This window comes from Clupea harengus, chromosome 3, assembly GCF_900700415.2.
Source record: "Clupea harengus chromosome 3, Ch_v2.0.2, whole genome shotgun sequence".
In the NCBI taxonomy this organism is placed as follows: Eukaryota; Metazoa; Chordata; class Actinopteri; order Clupeiformes; family Clupeidae; genus Clupea; species Clupea harengus.
This window is the reverse complement of record NC_045154.1, coordinates 15,880,702-15,903,005: the sequence shown is the minus strand read 5'-3', so window position 1 is coordinate 15,903,005 and position 22,304 is coordinate 15,880,702. Positions and strand designations below refer to the sequence as shown.

The 22,304-nt window shown below is 44.1% G+C and overlaps 3 protein-coding genes across 4 annotated transcripts in view; all 3 read right to left on the bottom strand.

Moving 5' to 3' along the window:
* myo5ab (myosin VAb) overlaps nucleotides 1-13,023 on the bottom strand; it is a 31,567-nt gene extending 18,544 nt beyond the window's left edge. For both annotated transcript variants that reach the window (XM_031564725.2, XM_031564726.2), the window contains exons 1-15: nucleotides 12,554-13,023; nucleotides 10,149-10,259; nucleotides 8,794-8,965; nucleotides 8,199-8,343; nucleotides 7,932-8,088; nucleotides 6,644-6,787; nucleotides 5,942-6,023; nucleotides 5,636-5,743; nucleotides 4,919-5,025; nucleotides 4,169-4,434; nucleotides 3,012-3,093; nucleotides 2,494-2,634; nucleotides 1,996-2,121; nucleotides 1,675-1,758; nucleotides 104-223 (exon numbers count right to left, since the gene is read on the bottom strand). In XM_031564725.2, coding sequence (XP_031420585.1) covers nucleotides 104-223; nucleotides 1,675-1,758; nucleotides 1,996-2,121; nucleotides 2,494-2,634; nucleotides 3,012-3,093; nucleotides 4,169-4,434; nucleotides 4,919-5,025; nucleotides 5,636-5,743; nucleotides 5,942-6,023; nucleotides 6,644-6,787; nucleotides 7,932-8,088; nucleotides 8,199-8,343; nucleotides 8,794-8,965; nucleotides 10,149-10,259; nucleotides 12,554-12,580 — 1,872 coding nt within the window. In that variant the 5' untranslated portion in view covers nucleotides 12,581-13,023. The remainder of the gene's footprint in view (nucleotides 1-103; nucleotides 224-1,674; nucleotides 1,759-1,995; nucleotides 2,122-2,493; nucleotides 2,635-3,011; nucleotides 3,094-4,168; nucleotides 4,435-4,918; nucleotides 5,026-5,635; nucleotides 5,744-5,941; nucleotides 6,024-6,643; nucleotides 6,788-7,931; nucleotides 8,089-8,198; nucleotides 8,344-8,793; nucleotides 8,966-10,148; nucleotides 10,260-12,553) is intronic.
* Nucleotides 13,024-13,766: 743 nt separating this feature from the next.
* On the bottom strand, nucleotides 13,767-16,800 carry arpp19b (cAMP-regulated phosphoprotein 19b). The gene is made up of 3 exons (XM_012818749.3): nucleotides 16,596-16,800; nucleotides 14,781-14,918; nucleotides 13,767-14,681 (listed from the first exon to the last, which is right to left on the bottom strand). Exons 1-3 carry the CDS (start codon nucleotides 16,653-16,655, stop codon nucleotides 14,511-14,513), a joined length of 369 nt encoding a protein of 122 aa, XP_012674203.1. The 5' UTR covers nucleotides 16,656-16,800; the 3' UTR covers nucleotides 13,767-14,510.
* Nucleotides 16,801-18,394: 1,594 nt separating this feature from the next.
* rsl24d1 (ribosomal L24 domain containing 1) lies at nucleotides 18,395-20,799 on the bottom strand. The gene is made up of 6 exons (XM_031564724.2): nucleotides 20,642-20,799; nucleotides 20,148-20,261; nucleotides 19,987-20,059; nucleotides 19,831-19,894; nucleotides 19,152-19,237; nucleotides 18,395-18,884 (listed from the first exon to the last, which is right to left on the bottom strand). Exons 1-6 carry the CDS (start codon nucleotides 20,720-20,722, stop codon nucleotides 18,814-18,816), a joined length of 489 nt encoding a protein of 162 aa, XP_031420584.1. The 5' UTR covers nucleotides 20,723-20,799; the 3' UTR covers nucleotides 18,395-18,813.
* Nucleotides 20,800-22,304: the final 1,505 nt, after the last annotated feature.

The window sequence follows — 22,304 nt, the reverse complement described above, 5'->3', positions numbered from 1 at the left end:
TGCCTGAGTGTGTGTGACATACCTGCAGACCGACACTTTTCTGGGTGTGTGTGTGTGTGTGTGTGTGTGTGTGTGTGTGTGTGTGTGTGTGTGCGTGACATACCTGCAGACCAACACTCTTCTGGGTGTGTGTGAGTCTGGTGGTGCTGCGGCGAGTGTGAACAGGTCCGTCTCTAGCTGCTGACACACACTCCTCTTCAAGAAGCTCCACCAGCAGCTCAAACTGGAGCAATCAGCAGAGAACACACACACACACACACACACACACACACACACACAAAATACAAGTTACAACTGTTTCACCCTTAAGCTAAGTTATACTGCCCAAATATCTTTGAACAAATATCTTTCAACTGGAATGAGTGCAAGTATTCACAGTACAATAAAGTGTTGGCAGCAGTTAGTCAGCATCAGCACACAGTACTAAAGGGTCAGAAGAGTTAGCCGTAGCATTGCTAGGATTGCTACTAAAGGGTCAGAGCAGTTAGCCGTAGCATTGCTACTAAAGGGTCAGGGCCATAGACATATATATATATATATTAGTGCTGTCAAACGATTAAAATATTTAATCGCGATTAATCGCATTTATGTCATAGTTAACTCAAAATTAATCGCGATTAATCGCAAATTTGTATCTATTCTAAATGTCCCTTCGTTTATTTATTTTTTCCATCATTTTATTTTTATTTTAATGCCCTTATCAACATGGAAAAGTGGATTGGCTTGCTTTAAGCAAATGTTTTATTTTATTGAAAACCAACATTGCCAAACAGGGCGATACAAAATAAAATTATAAAGTGCACATTTCAGGTAAACAAGGACTCAGTCTATAGTGCAGTTAAACCATGGCTTCATATTTTCTTTTTTTCAAGTTTGCTAGGAACATAGCAGTCAGGCCTCTTATTTCAGAAACAATGAACCGTAACAGTTAGGTTACCAATAAAAGGTAAGCCTACTACTTCTTTGCTTTCAGCCAGCTTCCTGTTGACATTTTCAGACAACAGTGAAGCTCGCTTCTTTTGCACAACAGAACTTTTAAAAGTAAACTTTCCATTCAGAAGCTTTTTATTATCCATTTCGCTGTATCGCGCTCACCATTCACTCAAAACGTAACGTTAGCCTACTACACAGTTTGCGAGGCCAAAAAGAACGTTAATCTAAAAAAATAAAAATGAATAATAAAAAAATATCGCGTTAATCTCGCGATAAAAAAATTAACGGCGTTAAAATGGGTTTGCGTTAACACCGTTAATAACGCGTTAAACTGACAGCACTAATATATATGTATACAGTATGTCTATGGTCAGGGCATTAGCCGTAGCATTGCTAGCGCTCTGGTCTACAGGTTGGACTGCAGGAACTAAACGAGGAATTTACTCTGGAATCTATAGTCCAACTGATCATGAGTCTAGACTGATCCTTTGGAATATATTGTCCAACTGGTCATGAGTCTAGACTAATGAGGTCTAAACCCAAGACCCAGACCCAACTGGTCATGAGTCTAGACTAATGAGGTCTAAACCCCAGACCCAACTGGTCATGAGTCTAGACTAATGAGATCTAAACCCCAGACCCACCTGGTCATGAGTCTAGACTAATGAGATCTAAACCAAAGACCCGGACCCAGACCCAGACCCAAGACCCAGACCCAGACCAAGACCTAGACCCACCCACCTTACTGGACCTCAGAACACTGATCTGCTCCGCATTCACTGTGTCTTTGTTCTTCTCCAGGAATCCATCACACTGGTACTCCACCTGAGAGAGAGAGAGAGAGAGAGAGAGAGAGAGAGAGAGAGAGGGAGGGAGGGAGAGAGAGAAAGACAGAGAGAGAGAGAGAGAGAGAGAGAGAGAGAGAGAGAGAGAGAGAGAGAGAAACAGAGAGAGAGAGAGAGAGAGAGAGAGAGCACAAGAGGGGTAGAAAGCAGAGGGTGTGAGAGGCAGAGACAGCGGGCTGTGCTGTGAGGATGCTGTCCAGGCGTGTCAATACTCTACCTTGTCGGCGAAGTGCAGGATGATGAAGGCGCTGTTAGACATCCGTGGCTTCTGGAAATGAATGCTGCTCTTCATGTGGGCGCTGTACAGCTTCTGGGCCCACGAGTCATCAGAGCCCTTGGGCATCTGGGCAGAACCAGAACCAGAGTTTATAAGGGGCATGTGGGCAGAACCAGAGTTTATAAGGGGAATCTGGGCAAAACCAGAGTTTATAAGGGGCAGAGGAAAGCCAGGGTTTACAGACACAGAATAGTCTATTTATGACGGTATGTTATGGAACAATGAAGTACTGGCATTCTTCACTGACATGGGTTGTGTGTCTTTGAGTGTTGCGTCATGTAGTGTCTGTAGCGGTATAAGCTATTGAAAAGATCTATGTGTGTGTATGTGTGTGTGCGTGCTTCTCTGTGTGTGCTGGGGCTTCTGTGTGTGTATATGTGTGTGCGCATGCTTCTGTGTGTGTGCGAGTGTTTCTGTGTGTGTGTGTGCGCGTGTTACTCTGCATTCTTCATCCAGCAGATCCAGGACGCCCATCTTGGCCTCGATCAAGCTGATACAGGGCTGGTTGTCATGGAAATCAATCAGCGTCCATGGGATGTCCTCCCTCATGTACTCCTCCTGCTCCAGCTTAAACACATGCTGAAGAGTAACACACACACACACACACACACACACACACACACACACACACACACACACACACACACACACACATGCTGAAGAGAAATCTACACCAGTCAGCACTGTGTGTCACTTAACAGAGAAATCACCACACACACACACAAACCATTCAACATAAATCACCACACACACACACACACACACACACACACAAACAATTCAACAGAAATCACCAGACAAACACACACCATTCAAAAGAAATCACCACACACACAAAAACCATTCAACAGAAATCACCAGACAAACACACACCATTCAAACTCAGACACATTCCCAACATTCCCACCAAGGAAAATTAGCCCAGGTCTAAGGTTTCAGAAGGTTCAAAAACTCACCAAATTATACTGCTGTTGGAGTTTCTCATTGGCATAATTGATGCAGAACTGCTCAAAGCTGTTGACCTCAAACGTTTCAAACCTTCACCACAGGGGAAAGACAGAGATCTGAGCACCTGTGTCACTACAGCACAGGTCTGCATGGAAACTACCCGATGGTTGCCTGGCAACAACATGTTTAAAAGCACAATAGGCAGTGGCTACTTGGCCAGATGTTAGGAAAATAATACCGAAGCTATTTGAACTGCTGGCTAAAGTAATGCACTTTGCTATTTGACCACGGCCCAGGTAAGTATGGTTAAAGTAATGCACTTTGCTATTTGACCACATCCCAGGTAAGTATGGTTAAAGTAATGCACTTTGCTATTTGACAAAGGCCCATGGCCCAGGTTAGGCTGGTTAACTTCATCACTCAGACGAGAGCTACCGGTGAGGTGGCTTGACGAGGACTTTATCAGCTGCATTCAAGCGCTTCATCTACCTGTGCACTGTTTGCACTGTTTGCTATGCAAAGTCTGGCACTGCAGCCTGTTCCTTAGCTGGACTTACAGTAGCCTCCCGCTTGGCTAGTCATTACTGCATAGGTGTCTAAGAGTGATCACGCAGCCTCCCGCTAGACGAGTCATCACTGCATAGGTGTGTCTTAGAGCGATCACACAGCCTCCCGATAGACTAGTCATCACTGCATAGGTGTCTTAAAGCGATCAAGTAGCCTCCCGCTAGACGAGTCATCACTGCATAGGTGTCTTAGAGTGATCACGCAGCCTCCCGCTAGACGAGTCATCACTGCATAAGTGTCTTAGAGTGATCACGCAGCCTCCCGATAGACGTCATCACTGCATAGGTGTCTTAAGGCCGAAATATGCTTCTACAACTGCGTTACTGTGTGGCCACGCAGTCAGCAGTGAAGTAAAGGCATATTCCCTGTAGCTGCATAGATCGATATTTCATTCATCTTTTCCCTTGGTTCAGGTTCCCCTCATTTTTAATTCTCATCACAGATTTATCCCTAAGCACAAGTGACAAGTTCAGCTAATATCTCTCTCTGCAGCAGTAGACATGTAACATGAGCGTGTACCATAGACACAGAAGCACAGGCCTGCGGAAAGCTTCACGCGTGTTCAAGAAGCGCGGCTGATGGCGTGAGCCGTACCCACCCGTAGATGTCCAAAACCCCGATGAAGGCGTGCTGCGTGCCCACGGTCTGCAGCGCTGCGTTGATGCGGGCCACGATCCAGCCAAAGAGGCGGGCGTAGACGTGTTTCGCCAGGGCGTTGCGGGCGTTCACGGCCTGCACTCTGGGCACGGGCTTGTTGTACGTCTCTGCGGCCGTCTTTAATTTTCTGTGGCACAACCAATGAGACATCTCCTTCAGCGGCGCCCCCATCAGCTCACAGAAGGTCAAGAGGTGAGGATCATCTGGCTGTAACAACGTCAGCAGGAGTACAAATAAATCGGCTGTTGCTGAAAACTTTGAGTCAATTTTCATATTTAATACATACAATGCCTGCCTCACACAGAAGCAAGGCAAACATTTAAACATTAAAAGACAAACTGGTGTAGCCTGACAGGTCTGTTGCCCTTGGTAACCTAGAGAACCCTGTAGATTGGGTATGTCATACATATACATATCATTGGGCAAGTCTTATAGACTGGTTTGTAATGGGTAGGGTAACACACACACACACCCCTTTATAACCAGGGTATATAATGATAATCTGCAAACTAAATGAAAGTAAATATAAAAGCCACTGTATCTCCAGGCATCCACTCACACACACACACAGGCACACACTCTCACACACACACACACACACACACACACACACACACACACACACACACACACACACACACACACACACACGCACACACACGCACACACACTCTCTCACACACACACTCACACAGACAGTGCTGCTGTCAGCTCCCCGTTGCTTGAGCTCCACGTTCCCCAGGTGAAGGACTCCTGCCAGAACCCTGAACAGACCCGTCTGCTGGGACTCAGCAATGCCTGAGGACGTTAAACACAGCCATGGCCATGGGCACGAGGGTACAACACAACAGGGTACAACACAACAGGGTACAACACAACAGGGTACAACACAACACAACAGGGTACACACAACACAACAGGGTACAACACAACACAATAGGGTACAACACAACAGGGTACAACACAACAGGGTACACACAACACAACAGGGTACACACAACACAACAGGGTACAACACAATAGGGTACAACACAACAGGGTACAACACAACAGGGTACACACAACACAACAGGGTACAACACAACACAATAGGGTACAACACAACAGGGTACAACACAACAGGGTACAACACAACAGGGTGCAACACATGAGTTAACTTCTGCTGAGATCAGAGCAGAGACAGGAAAGAAAGAATGGATGGATGGATGTATGGATGGATGGATGGATGTATGTATGTATGGATGGATGGATGGATGGATGGATGGATAGGTGTATGTATGTATGTATATATGGATGGATAGATGGATGGATGGATAGATAGATGTATGTATATGTATGTTTGTATGTATGTATGTATGTATGTATGTATGTATGTATGTATGTATGTGCAGCCAGAAGATGTCCTTACCCAACATGGTCAAAGCCCTCCTGGTTGCAGCCATGTCTCTCTCGTCATCGACTCCCTCTATGACTGGGTTTTTCCCCTGGTTGGTGAAATGGAAGTCATCTGCCTGGCCTTAGGGGACACAAACACTCCTCAGACCAAGCGGCTCCCAGTCTAGTCCTGTCTACGGGAGTCTCTGAAATAACTGCTGACCAATCCCAATAATAACTCAACCCTGTGTCCTTTATTCTCATTTGATCTAAACTACCTCAGAAATCCTATTGAGACATAATGAGGCAGACAGAGAATGTCACTTGAGGAGAGACATACCTAATTTCAGGTCCTTAAATTCAGGAGAATGGCAGGAGGCACACAGCTGATAAAAAATATGATAGTTCCGCTCCTCGCTGGCCTACGGAGAGACATCATTCAACAGAAACGCTGTAAGCATCATTTAACATTTACACAACATTTAGCCACGTTTAACTAACATTTACACAACATTTAGCCACGTGTAAGTAACATTTACACAACCTTTAGCTACGTTTAAGTAACATTTACACAATGTTTAGCCACCCCTTTATCCATAGAGACTGAGAGGCCTGTACAGGCACACATTTCCGTGAGTATGTGTACTCCCTAGGCATCCAGCCCATGACGGAGGTGTTATCAGCTAGCTACCCCGCTCTAGTGGTTGAGCTGCAGGAACATTGGATGCTAACGAAGATGCAGGAAACTTAATGGGAACAGATCTGGTCTATTTTCCCCCGTGAATCCCTTCATTTATACGACTCTCTGAGGATGAAAGCTTCACCAGGTGGGGAAGCCCCAGACTGGCCTTCGTCTTAAATTATAAGCATTATGTCTGCAGAGGAAAGGAGAGGAACAGTCCCACTGTCTGCCTAAATGCTTAATTACAGATTAGTCTGAGAGTCCGTCGGCATGGAGACCATCCCTAAAAACATCCACCATTACCATCATGGTGAAGCGTGTAAACACAACCCTGCCGTGTGTGTAGTCAGGAGCGCTCACCTGGAACACCACTCTGGACTTCTCCAGCAGGTACGTCCTCATGTTGGCCCCGATGATGTGGTATTTCCTATCAAACCCAATCTCAATGTACTTCCCAAAGCGACTGCTGTTGTCATTCCTGGTGGTCTTGGCATTCCCAATGGCCTACAGGGAGCAGAGATGGCCCACACAACACTCAGACATCTCCCACACAACACTCAGACATCTCCCACACAACACTCAGACATCTCCCAAACAACACTCAGACATCTCCCACACAACACTCAGACATCTCCCAGACAACACTCAGACATCTCCCAGACAACACTCAGACATCTCCCAGACAACACTCAGACATCTCCCAGACAACACTCAGACATCTCCCACACAACACTCAGACATCTCCCAGACAACACTCAGACATCTCCTAGACATCTCCCAGACAACACTCAGACATCTCCCAGAACTCTGGGCTCCATGCAGGAGAAAAGGCACTCTGGTCAGCCTTGCCTGCGTGTGCTTGTGCTTTAAAAATAAACATACTTACTTGCTTGAGATTCTGAACTATTCCAACTCTAAACTGAACTTCCTACGAAATGACAACTAAACTTGATAGAATTAATTGTGAAACACTGTTCATGATCAAAGAAAATATATTAATCAATGGTTTTGTATTAATAAATTACTTTGTATGAATCATGTGCTTATGCGAGCAGGAACATGGCTTTTCTGTATTTTTGTGTGAAACTTAGATTATTATTAAATGCTGACGCCACTTAGTCTGCGTGTATGTGTAAGCTACAGGCGTAACAGAAGGAACCTTCTGTCCATGTTTGGATGAGGCAAGAGGTGATAAGAAGGGCCAAACTGTGCCTGTCCTGCCATCTCTTACTGAATGCTTGTGTGACAGAAAGCACAGCCGGGATGACTCAAAGGGACTTTAGTCCGTGTGTGTCTATTTCTGCGGACATGTGATATAATTGTGACATCAGAGTTAGCCAAATCCTAACGTTTATATAAACCCTGTGCAATGTTTGTGAAATTGCTTCTGTGTGTCTGTGTGTCTGTGTGTCTGTGTGTCTGTGTGTCTGTGTGTCTGTGTGTCTGTGTGTCTGTGTGTCTGTGTGTCTGTGTGTCTGTGTGTCTGTGTGTCTGTGTGTCTGTGTGTCTCTCTCTCTCTCTCTCATGAGACATGAATGAGCCCGACAAGCTTGTTGTTGTTGATGAATAAATAGTCCTGAGGTAACTTGAGTGAATTTTCACCTAACAAAACGAAATGGTTCTAGCCATGGTTTCCTCGAATACTCACCTCCATGATGGGGCTGGACGCCAGCACTCTCTCCTCTACGTTGGCTTCGCTGGACGAGCCGCTGACTGTGGCGAAATACCTCATGGCGTATTTGGCCGAGACCGTCTTCCCAGCCCCAGACTCACCGCTTACAATGATGGACTGGTTCTTCTCATCTCTGGTGGGGGGGTGGGGGGGGAGAGTCATGACTGTGTGTGTGGGGGGGAGGGGGGAACCAAACCAAACCAACCCACTAACCCAATAAGAGGTGCTACAGAAGCTAAATACCTGGCCATCTGTTTGTAAGCCTCCTCAGCCACGGCGAATATGTGGGGGTCCATGTCCCCCATGTTCTGCCCGCTGTAGGCATTGATGATGTCGGACCCATAGATGGGCAGAGACTCGTACGGGTTGATGGCCACCAACACAATGCCTGGAGACCGCAGAGGACAACCAATGAAATTCAAGACAATTACGAGGAAAACAGTTCATGATTTAGCTGCGGATTTTTATTCTCAAAATTCTGACCACACAAAACTCCCTCACCCACATTCTCTCTCTCTCTCTGTCTTACACACAGACACAAGCACATTACTCAACAGACATGACCCTAACAGGCTGGCAGATATGATATGGTAACTCCAAAGTCTAGAGTCCAGTGGTGTGTGAGTCTATGTGAGTACTTACCGCAGTAGATTTAGATGAGGCGTGTGTGTGTGAGTAAGTGCTCACCGCAGTAAGTGTAGATGAGTGTGAGTGTGAGTGTGTGTGTGTGTGTGTTCACCGCAGTAGGTGTAGATGAGGCCTGAGTGTGTGTGAGTGTGAGTGTGAGTGTGGGTGTGGGGGTGTGTGTGGGTGTGTGTGAGTGTGTGTGAATGCTCACCGCAGTAGGTGTAGATCATTTTTGACTCCACGAAGCGCACCCTGAGGTTGTGCAGGACGGCCGGCTCGTGCAGGTAGCTGAGGGCAGTCAGGTCGTTCTCCCCCACCAGGATGTCGGGGTTCCGCAGGGGGGGCAGAGAGGAACGCTTCTCAGGGAGCGTGTGCTCCAACTCCTGACAACCAGAGCAATTTATCAGCAAGCTACAGTTGGTTACTTCAGCAAGTTACAGTTGGTTACTTCAGCAAGTTACAGTTGGCTACTTCAGCAAGTTACAGCTGGTTACTTCAGCAAGTTACAGTTGGTTACTTCAGCAAGCTACAGTTGGTTACTTCAGCAAGCTACAGTTGGTTACTTCAGCAAGCTACAGTTGGTTACTTCAGCAAGTTACCTCTGGTTTATCAGCAAGCTACAGTTGGTTACTTCAGCAAGTTACCTCTGGTTACTTCAGACTACACAGACTCAACAGACCCTGCCAGTAAAGGAAAGAAAGGAAAGAAAAGGTGACCCTAAAACCCTGGGTGACCAATCTTCAACTGGTTCCTGTCTCCGTCTATTATCTTTAGAGGGCGGGCTGTGTGAGAGGTTAGGTCGTTACGAGGCCCAGGCCCAGTGGTTTCTCTCCAAAAGGACAGGCTGAGGAAACAGATTTAGAAACCGCAACCAATTGCACACCCATTAGGGGAAGCACATGTGAAATCTGCCTGAGGCCGCAGCAGCAGGTACGGAAATACATCTGGGCCAAAATACATCAGGAGACATGACAACCACTGTAGCAAAACCCCAGTGTCCTCTCTGACAAACACACTCAATTTTCCTGTGTCACACAGTCTGAATCACCCCACCCTCCTTTCCAGCTGAGGCAGCTCCATACTGGGCTGAGCTCTGAGCTTTCAGTTCCATTCCTGTCTTTCTTTGCAGCAATAACCTCGACGCAGACGCAAGGCTCTTTACAGAGACTGAGGCCTGAACCCCGAGAGCACGGAGATAACGGCAGTGAGGGAAAACTCCCTTTTAACAGAAGAAACCTTGAGCAAAACCCAGCTCAGAAGGGGGGGCCCCATCAGTCTGAGGCCAGCCCGGGGGAGGGACAGAGAGATACGGAGGGGTAGAGGAGAACGTCTGAGGCCAGCCCGGGAGAGGGACAGAGAGATACGGAGAGGTAGAGGAGAACGTCTGAGGCCAGCCCAGGAGAGGGAGAGAGAGATACGGAGGGGTAGAGGAGAACAGCACAGAGAATCAAAAGGCAAGCAGATAATTCACACGACTTCAGTCAGGGTGTACCAGCATACATGTGTCATGGCAACATGTCCGTCATGGCAACAGGGGGAGGCCTGAGACCCGAGTGCTGCACTCACCGTGCCGTCCTCCAGCTGCAGCCGCAGGGTGGCGTCTCCGGGCGCGTAGTCCCTGAGGATGGCGGCTGGCCGCCACACCTCGGCCCGGTCTGGGATCCACACACGTGCATGCTGGGGGGAGAGAGGGCCTTTAACTGGGGCAGGCTGGCTGACAATGAACACCAGAATAAGGGATGGCTGGACACACACACACACACACACACACACACACACACACACACACACACACACACACACACACACACACACACACACACACACACACACACACACACACACACACACACACTACCTTATTCCTGGTTAGGGACGGGACGGGACTACCTTTATTAAGGATTAGTTGCATCCTAGTGACTTACTTTAATGGCTACACCAAGCATAGTGTGACTGCACGGGTACTACACCAAGCGTAGAGTGACTGCACAAGTACTACACCAAGCATAGTGTGACTGCACAAGTACTACACCAAGCATAGTGTGACTGCACGAGTACTACGCCAAGTGCAGAGTGACTGCACGAGTACTACACCAAGTGCAGAGTGACTGCACGAGTACTACACCAAGTGCAGAGTGACTGCACGAGTACTACACCAAGCATAGTGTGACTGCACGAGTACTACGTATGTTCTGCATAATCGGTTATCAATTATTTGAATAAAATCCTGAAATGAAACACTTGAGTCATTACATTAGTTATGCCTTTACACGCAGCGCAAATATTGACAACCAAATGTGGTGACATGACATATTTTATTGCGTTTAAAAAAACACTAGAAACAAGTAACATATTACAGAAATATCATAACTTATACAATATGTATACACAACGTATAATTACCACAAACAACACACACACACACACACACACACACACACACACACACACACAGGAAGGAAGAAAAGCATGTCCAGGGGTTTCTTGACTGTTGATTACAAGCACAGGTCAGTGTTGGCTGACAGGTCAGACTGTGCATGTGCCATCACATGGGTGCTATGGCAACCTGCTGCTGTGCATGTGCCTTCATACTGGTTGCTATGGCAATCTTCTGTAGTATCGGCAATGATTATCCTTAACATCACAATTACATATCAGACAGTTTACATATTACAGCATTTCAAAGACACCCATATTACTGTCACAGAATGATACAACTACAACTGTGCCTGCATTTTCTGCAGTGGCAAACATTCATAACAGTTTTCAAAGTCATACCTATTGTAGGAGGTAAGTTTTATTTGGCCATGTTTTAGATTTGCCAGAAATGTGAAATGCCAGAAGTGTGATTGGAGGGACAATTGATTGATGTGTAGTTTTCTAGTTTAGAATGTGGTTTGTTGTGGGTATAGAATGGTGGTTTCCCTCCTATGTTAATGTTAACGTGTATTTTCTGTTAGCGATTAGAGTCAGCGTGTTATGATGTATGCCCCAGTGTGGTGTTCCTGAAGTGTTAGCGTCTTCGTCCACACTGAGCCTGTAAAATGTGTCTGCGTATATAAGCTCGCTTGAGTTGCCATTCTGTAGCAGTGTCTGAAAGCTTGTGTCTGCGTCTTAATAAACAGCAAGAAAGCTACAGCTACACCTGATTCTGTGAGATAACTACATTAATGTAAGCCAACTCACCAAATCCTGTACTGCCTTGCAAATTCACGGGGGTAGGAGTCACTGGAGTCTTACAGCAAACTGGCAGAAATATTGGGTAATGCCACATGACAGATTGTCATGGTAAGATTGCTTGGAAATCTGCGGGTCTCAGTCCTCCTGGTCTCAGTGATGACCTCAGCAACAGTATTAACACTGAATTTACAACTTCAGCAATCTGTAAGTGCCATGTGCTTTACAGTAGGCTACGACAGCATGGGTGGTGTAAAGTTCTTCTTCTTCTTCTTAACGGCTTTGGGAAACGACTTTGAAAGCAAGCGTGATTACAGCTATTTGGCTGGTTTGTCACCGCTGCTCTTCATGTTGAACCCGTCTCTATATAGTTTGTTATCATATTCCGAATGACAATCGGAACACCGGCAAAGAGAAGTTAGCATAAATACTAACGACAACTGTGAATTAACAGCCTACACTGCAAACCCGTTACTTTATCAACAAACGCAACTGATTCTATACACATGAAACTCGCCAATAGCAGTGTGGGGTTAACAGAGACCATTCATTGGCAATTAATAACAACTAGGCTACATCAGCTGGAGCATCTGAAGGAACAACATGAAAAACTGGCACCCTTTTTAGCGGTGTACCCCACAAGGAAATGTTAGAAACTGGTCGGAAACACGTAGACTCTGTTAACTTATCTACAGGTAAGACGGCAATCAACGACAACGAAGTGTAGACGCGTTAAAACATGCCCTATCAGTAACTTTCACAACGCTATCACGACCATGAACCACAGAACTTACCTTCGAGTAAAGTTCCGAAGCTGCCATCTCACTTTGTCTGTACCACTAACAGTAACGTTAACTTAAGTCAATGTTTTTTCATCGACCGTTAGATGAAAAAAGTACATTAATAAATAAGTGACAATAACTGTTTAGGATTGAGTGATAAAGCATGAGTGTGCGTCTTTCTCGAAGACGTCTCTGTGCATTGTGGGAATGTCAAAACATAAATTGATTGAACGACAGACGAGCCACGGCTGCGTTTGAATGGCCATGACTGAAAAGCGTCTCCCGGTGGTGAAAATATGAATTTAAAAAACATTTCAGCTGGACAATAAAATGTACGTCCTTCATTGAGCTCCGTGCCAAGTTACATCACCCAGCCTCAAAAACTGTACATGATGTTGTTCGTTAATGTACGTAATCAGGTTGTAGTCAATGCTGCGAAGACAGCCTTTACTCAGCAACCCTCATGGTTCCCGCGGAGAGGGTACTTTGAGACGACATGCCTTTGAGCATATTAGTGGCACTGGAGACAGACCATGCCCACAAAGAGACTCTCGGTCATCACTGTCCTAGTTCGATACAAAGTAACCAATCTGAATATTCAAATATTTGGCAACAGGGGAGTATGTAAGATTCAAAAAGGTATGTTCATAGAACATATTTACAAACTTTAACTACAGCCCCTAATGACATTCGAGGAAGGAAAACATGAAACAACGTCTGAATAATCACCGACGACTCTTCAGATGCTCATTTAAATCACTCGTTTTCCATTCATCTTCGTTGTGCAGCAAAGGTTTTTTTTTTTTAATTATACACAGGAAAATATGTTAAATTCCTTGTGCTATTGGTTAGGGACTTCCCACAATGACCAACCCTCTCACAGTCACACACAAGCACTCATACCCAACAACCTAACCAATATAACTGCCCAACCATAGATTCTGAGGAGCAGGATATAGCAACGCACAACTGTTTGGTGACAGCTGCAGCATGCGCTGTGTGTTGTACCCAGGATTCATTAGGGCCCTCCTTCACAGTAGCCTACAACCTGCGCTGTCTCTCTGACCGTTTACACCACTCCTAAACAGGCACGATACATTTGCTCAAACTTCCTGATGACCGGTGTATCACTCAAGTCGTAGCCATTTAGCCTTTCCTCACACCTTTTCATCACTAGTTTTAAATAACACTAAACAAATGTGTTCAAAATAAACTGGAAAATGAGTATAGTGCAAAACTATTTTATTTACAAAAACATTGGCACAAATGTGACAGTAAATGCATATGCACACCTCTGAGTTCATTCTTTTACAAGTTTCCAAGCAACGGAACCTAACTGGCACTGGTTTCAGTTGAATCACAGCACACAATCTCCTGACCAGATACACAGAGGGAGAAAAGGGACAAATATTGCCCAGAATTCCACAGGAGGTGATGGTTTAAGGCCATTTCTAGGTCGGATGACTGGAGAAGGAGAGAATAGTCTTGGAGAGGCCGTACGTTACAAACGCTCCCAGGGTGAAGATGTTGAGACTCACAACTCCAGTCACAGAGGAGGACAAGAGCACAAAGGAACTGTGTGAAATCATTCAGGTAGAATTCTCATAATGCAGATTAAATCTTCAGGAATTAGCCTAAAATTGTAAAACACTAACACACAAAACTTTGCCTTCATTCTATCATAACGAAATATGATACAAAAAACCTCACCATCACTACTACAGTACACTTGAAGTAAACTTTCCAGAAGGTTATTCCAAAGCCAATTCATTTTGATAACATACATCATTCTCAAGCAGCACTGGTCAATAGGATTGGGATTACTGATCACAACTAGTGGAGTTGGTTTACTCCCTCAGAGAACCTGTGCAGGAGGAGGGGGGGGGGGGGGGGGTGAGGAGTATAAACAGCAGAGGGCACAGGATGGAGGAGAAGGAGGAGGACAGTGAGCCACATCTGGGAGCTGGTCTCAGCCGGCCAGCTTGCTGGCCATGATGTGGGCCTTCCTCTGTGGGAGGTCCTGGGGGGTGGGGATGTGCTCGCCCGTGATCTCCGCCTTCTCAGTGGTGGCCGCAGGAAGCTGCTTGTTCTTCATCTTGGCTTTAGCCATGTTGTAATCGCCCGAGTCAAAATACTTTTGCTGTGTGGAGAAAACCAAAACACTGGATTATAAAGGACAAACTGTACGAACACCTGGTCAATCTGTGTGATCACATGCAGAACTGGAAGGACTGCGCACCGTTTTGCCACTTATGCCCTTCTGCAGCCGTTTCCGGAGCAGATCAGAGCCCCCCGGTTTTGCCCCCAAGTGGGGGTACCTAGCCTTCAGTTTGACCTCCTCCGCCTTCTCTGGACTAACCACGGTGTCGTCCATTTCCTGAAACAGAGGGAAATGGCAGCAGGTCAGGCCAACATCATCTACACCAATGCCACCACACTATGAATTAACAGCCTACACTGCAAACCTGTTACTTTCTCAAGAAACGCAACTGATTCTATACACATGAATCTCGTCAATAGTAGTGTGGGGTTAACAGGGACCATTCATGGGCAATTCATAACTATAGCAGCCGGAGCCTCTGAAGGAACAACATGAAAAGCTGGCATCCTTTTTAGCCGTGTACCCCACAAGGAAATGTTAGCAACTGGTCGGATACACATAGACTTTGTTTGCTTATCTACAGGTAAAGAGGCAATTAATGAGTTCAGTCCAGCTCCTGCTCCAGCAAAATGAGTCTTCACATTTACATACATTTACTTGGAAGATGCTTCCAAGCAGAAACAGACATTACAGCTCAGATGCATCCTACACTGGTATGGATATCCCAAACCCATGACTTTGGTGTTGGTAGCACCTTACTGTACCCTGGGTATCAAACCCATGATCGTGGTGTTAGTAGCACCTTAGTCTACCCTGGGTATCAAACTCATGACTGGTGTTGGTAGCACCTTGCTGTGCTAGCCGAGTTGCAGGGGTTCAGCAACTACAGAAGTTGATGACCAGCGAGTTCACACTGCACCCACAAATGCAGACAGAGCAAAACACAAGCCAGGCAAGCCACAAGGCAGGGCCAGGTTGTCTCATCATGGATCCGGATGCTACAGTTCATGTTTGGTCCAAATGTAGTTTGCAGTTTCTCATGTTTGCTTTATGTAAGTTCCCAATATCACAATCACACTAATGAAAATGAGTGCTACACACACATCCTGACTCTGGAAACCGTCTTATATTCTTCCTATAGTTTACTAACTGGAGCCCGGTACCAATCCTCCTTTCAGTCATGTGGTTGTATAATAACCACTGGATGGTGCAGGTGGTGCTTAGGCTCAGCGGGTCACTGAAACATTGGATGGATCGAACACCTGATGTTGCTGAGACGGTTCTCTCCCCGTACCTTTTACTTTCAATATTTTTTACTTTAAATCAAATTTGATTCATAACCATGAGAAACTGAACCAACATCATTAGATTACAGAATAGTAGTGTTAACAAACTGACAGCGACACTTTCGTAAAGTAACATAAGCTCACCCAGACATTGCATGAATAGACTGCTTGCTACCATCATTACAAACGAGGATGCGCTAGCATCCAACTAGCAACAGTATAATTTTGCTCACACACGAAATCATGTTTCCATTTCGAATACATTTTCAGGGGCGAACATTGGCAACGTTGTAAAATAGACAACTTACCATAGAATTCTACACCAAACCAAACCCTGAACGTATGAAACAACAACCAACAGATAACACTGGATAGCTAAGTTGCATAGCATTGAATCATCTAGCTTTTCAAACCAATTGCAGGTAAACCTGCTGAACCTATGAAAGATTTAAAAATGCTACAACCAAATTTGTGTTCTTTACAACTAAGACCTTTTAGGCGACTTGTCACCGCATCATTGTCGCTGTAGGCCATGCACTTTTGAACTTCAGACGTCTCATCAGGTGCTAGCATGACAGCACTAACAAGCTAACATTTTCATTAGCCAGTTAGCTGGCTAGTTATAAAGGCTTGCTTCTTTTACACTGATTTTCTGGTCAGATCTAACCTGCTGTTCCTCCGTAGTTGCGTCTTCGGTTCCTTTAACTATTTCAGCTTCCGTGGACATCTTGAATAAACGTATAAACAGATGCAACTCTAAAATACAACAAACCAGGACTTATACCTCCTCGTAGCACACACTAGGTTACACTGAATGCAGACTCAATCCCGCTATCCACGCCAAATCAGTCAATGCATTGAATTTTACGCGTACAAATGGCCGCCCTTTTTTACTACGTCATGACGTTTCATCCATCCTAGACAGGGTCCATCTTAGCTTTAGAACCGCTAAAGCTAGGAGATATCAAGATATTACAATGAATCCCAAGAGCTACTGTTCAATAGCCCGCGATAAAATGTTGTCATTTCTGGGACCACAGGCATTGCTTAATTCATGCTGCTAATGAAATTCTGTATCAGCTATTCAATTAAGTTGTGGCCTGCACAACAGTACACTCCAATTTCTTCACTAACAGCAGAGTCCGACCAATAGTTGTTGAGACGCTTTGGTTGGGAGATCTTACAACTACACATTAAAACAAAACTATGCAACAATTTGACACTTTTTGAGGTATGGTTTTATAGGCAACTCGTTTTGGTACCATCCTGAAATTCATTTTGATAGCATATGGTCATGTGAAGGACAGATAAACACCGGTGTCTTTCCCACTAGCCATCCAGGATGTGTATTATATAGTTCTGTGTTCCGGACTGGTACACTCAGCAACAATAAAAAAAAAATCTTTCACAGCATGACATTGCCAGCTATAGGGCCAAAAGACAAACGTTGGTGTGTTGGCAAGCTTCTGTCAGTGCCACCTGGGCTGTTAGTGTTGTTTGCAAGGTTTTTGCATGCCTTTTCAGTAGTTATCTTGCTAGTTTTGGAACAGAACTACTTATTGCTGCTTTAAATAAATAGCAATGGGTTCTCTGAACTTGAATTTCTGATAACACCCTTTCAATGACACACCTCATCCTGGGTGATGGCAATTCCTCTGTAGAAAACCAAACCAATGCCAAATATTTAAGGAACACATCAGGAAGAGGTCCTGATAAATAAAAAGCCTCTGGGACTCTACAATCACTGTAGGGAAAGGCAGCACACAAGAACACGATTTATTCTGAATTTTGAGTGCATCACAAAGCTTCATGTATGTAAAACCGCACTTGGTCATAAGTGATGTTGAAGTGTTCTTTAACAGTCGCTATGTCAAACCCCTATATATGTGTACTACAGTAAACCGCTAATCCATTGACACAGTGGGACTGCAGTGTGAGCAGTTAGATGGGATTGCATCATACCTCAATGTTATGTATGTATACTAGGGTTAGATGGGATTGCATCATACCTACAATGTTATGTATGTATACTAGTTAGATGGGACTGAATCATACCTACAATGTTATGTATGTATACTAGTTAGATGGGATTGCATAATACCAACATTTGGTATGTGTACTAGTTAGATGGGATTGCATCATACCTACAATGTTATGTATGTATACTAGTTAGATGGGACTGAATCATACCTACAATGTTATGTATGTATACTAGTTAGATGGGATTGCATAATACCAACATTTGGTATGTGTACTAGTTAGATGGGATTGCATCATACCTACAATGTTATGTATACTAGAGTTAGATGGGATTCCGTCATACCTCAACATTATGAATGTATACTTGAGTGAGATAGGACTGCATAATACCTACATTTTGTATGTGTACTAGAGTTAGATAGGACTGCATAATACCTGTAACACTATGTATGTGTAAGATAACACAAAGTGTGACAGCGAGACAGATTACAGCCATCATATTTATTTGAAAAACATAACCCTTTCATAGCAGTGATGCGCCATCTTTAACTGATGCACGTGCACACACACACAAAAACGGATTAATACATCATTAGCCCAATGGAAAGTTATATATAGACGATCTTATCTATAACTGCTTAAGAGCACACAAAACTCACGTTTCTACATAATCTTTTCTCCTATTCGCAAGCATGAGAGAATGCCGAAATGTCCACAATCTGAAGTTAGTATACTAGCGAAGTATACTATAGCGAAGTATACAGCATACACAATATCACTCTCAAACAGTCTCTCGAGTCTCAGGTTATGGGCCTTCATGGGTGATGCTGAGGGGTATTTGTACAAAATCTGTATTTGTACAAAAGCCTGGAGCCTCCAAGGAAAAGCAACAAATGGGTTCACGCTCAGTTGTCATCCATTTCCACATCTTCTTGCAATTTCTGAACCATCTTTTCTTCCAACTCTTTGGCTTTCCCTGTGGAATAAATAGCATAATATTAATTATTTTACTTAAGAAAATTAAGAATCATGAATACAATAGCAGAGAAACTTTAACAAGGACCTACATGCACAAAAAATGTATAGCAGTTTGACCATTAAAGAAATTTTAAAGTAACACTGAAAGTCTTCTATTTCCACCTTATGGGCCTCATGGTAATGCACAGCTTTGGAAAGACCCAACCACCTTAAGAGAGTACGATATTAACTGTGTTGAACCCATTCAAAGACAGGTTAAACATACCAGCATGTGGTGCCTTGATAAGGTGGATGTTTTTCTTGACTTCCTGGATAGCCTCCTCCTTCTCCAGTTCCTTGCCCTTCTTCAGTCTGTTTTGGAAAGAAGAGTTACTCATATTAACATGCCGTTCAGTCATCTCATTAGAAGAGCGGTTCTCATTAGAACAGTGGTTCCCAAATGATAAGAGTCTCACTTCGCTGGGGTAGTTCTGCTTGCCTAAAACACGTTTTGCTGAAAGGATCTCTCATGTTAGTTTACTGTAAATAATCTATGTGCGTCGGCCGGTTTTCCTGATCGCTTCCTTCTCTCGTTAAATCCAAGTACGCAAATCAAACGTCTACGTACTTTATACAGCCAGACTTTTTGTTTTAAAGAGCCACTTTAAGAGCTCTGATCAAATAAAAGAAAAAAAATGTTTAACTGATAAACTATTTGAATTTAACTGATTGATTCAATTAAATTGCAAATGGTAACTGTTCAAATGCAGAAACAATGTTTAAGAAAAGCTATGCAACAGCTAACAGGCGTCTAGTTTAAAAAAAATTAAGGGGGAGGGGCGGGTGCGATTCGTTTCTCATTGTCAAAGGGGGGCCATGAAAAGTTTGGGAACCGCTGCTTTACAATCCACAATTTAGCAGATATTAGTGAGTCAGCTGTGAGGTTGAACCGAGCCTATGCTCACCTGTTGATGATGAAGCGGGCCTGTCGTTTGCGTTTGATGTCCTCCACCTTCCTCATTGCTTCCACTACAGAGAAAGCATAAATTAAACAAATCAGTCAAATTGCTTTGCTCACTTACCAAGTCTCCATAAAAACGTGCACAAAACGAGGCGTTTACCTGTCTTGTTCCAGAGTGCCCTCTGGTATTTCACAGGAATATTTCTGCGCTTCTCAAACTCCAGTGCGTTATCCTGTTAAAAAATAATACATTTTGTTGGACTGACTGGGCTGCGTTATCTGCAATAGATGTGGAATATAAGCGGTCGTTCAGTCACTCACCACTGTCAACTCTTTGCCAGCTGATTTTCTGAACGCCTTGGTCCACCTGGTCTTTCTTGGGTTACGCTTCTTCTTGAAGAGTTTGTGGCATTTTGATTTACAAAATCGAAACACCTAACAGTGAATAAAAACAACAAAAAAAACAAGGACACATTAGAAAGCATAAGCACCTAAATGTCTAGTTAGCTAGTGTTTCATCACGGCTAATTCTTTCCCTGCCACTTGGTCTGACATTATTGCACAGTCCGAGCAATATATTTAATTCGATTTAAAATACACTATTTACTGTTTCTGATAGTCAGGGTCGATGAACCGGGAAGGTGAAAACACTGAAGGACAGTGTGGAAGGCAAGCCTGCACTCTTAATAAGAAATTAGGTAAAAGCTAACGTTAGCTAACTTAGGTCGCTAGCCTGCATGCCAACGATTTCCCACTCTCCCACGTTGATGAAGTAAGAACAGACAGATCAAAAATGTATACATTTTAAGAAATACCTTGCAGTCGTTACGAACGAACATCATTCCATGGCCCGGATAAACGGGTCCTGAACAAAAATAACACTTTTCAATACGCATTTTAACTAATTATTGCGCACGATGTTATTCACGCTGTTTATTCCTCCATGTGTTCTTCTATTCCGGACGTGCGTCACAAACGCATTTCCTCTTACGAGATTGAATGGGATACATGTCTATCCGTGTAATTACTGCCTCCTGTCGGTGCAGCGGTGCAGTGGATGATTAGACCAATTTGTACCATGCCATAATTAATCATTAAGGATCTGCAGTTTGTGCAAGGCTTGTAAAGGCTATCGTCGTGCTATTGTGTGACTACTTATTTATTCCAGAGGTCCACGCTTAGGCCTGTTTTTCAATGTGAGAAGCAGAATGCTCGTACTGCTATCATACTGAGCTACCATTAGCCTATTTGTTATCATAATGGTCTTCCAAGGCCCCATTTCTGGGAAGGTAGGGCTACTAACTGTTCTCTGTTCAGCATGTTTAATCCTTCTGTCTCAAGCCTGCGTTAATGCCAATAAAAACTACTTCTCTTAAGTACAGCGGTCCTATTTATTTTTATTTTATTTATTTATTTTATCAACATTCAGACACAACGCATAGACGCTGTTTGTCTTATTTTCAGAAGTGACAAATAGATCTGGTGATCCTGGTCGTACCAGGTGGAAATGAGAAATGCATCAGCTACACAGGACACAAAGATTTCCATTCAACATGTTTTAATCAACTTGTGCAACTTGTTCTGAACATATTTTCTGATACAATGACTTCATGTACAGTATACATCAGTGCATTGATTGTGTACATTTTTGCTTAAAAAAATGGTTTGTGGAGAAATACTTTTGGCCAAATGAAAATATAACAGGAAAACATACATGATCACAGTGACGGCAGTGATGTCTGCACACCATGACAGAGCTAAGCACACTAAAGAGAGAGAGAAGCACCCTGAAGAGCTTAGGACCCTTCTGCGTCTCACCATAGACCGTCAAGCCCTGGGTCCCTCATCAGGAGCAAACAGCACTGAGAGAAACGGTGTCAGCCATTTCACATCATGCAGACAAACCAAACTCAAATGAACGGTACCAACAGGTAAAAATGAACTAAAAAAGTTCCACACATAGGAACCTGGCACTGCATTCCACTTGTACATTCATATTTCAAGCTGGCAACGGAACTCTTTGGGGTACATATGATCAGGAACACTATAGAAGCTCTCAGTTTCAAAACCGAATACAATTTAGCGGTCAAAAACATATTCAGATATGTGAAAAGGGTCTAAGCCAAATTAATACACACAACACACTTTGGTGACCACTGAATCTTTGGTATATATTACTTGTTTCTAAAAGTGTATATAAAACCTGATTTTGCTGCACTACTAACAAAAGGTTGTCATGTTCCTCTGCAAACCAAACTGACCCCACAGCTGTTAGAAAACACAAATAATACTGCTAATGCAGCTTTCTTCCAGCAGGGGGCGGACACTACTGTAATTGTTGCTGTTATTCTTGTGATCATCCTAATTCTTTCTATTACACAGATGAATTGACACAATTATTCTGCTTGATTGACACTCACCCATTGTGTCACAGGATTATCATCAAGGAAAGCCCGACCCTTAACATTGCAGTAGGCA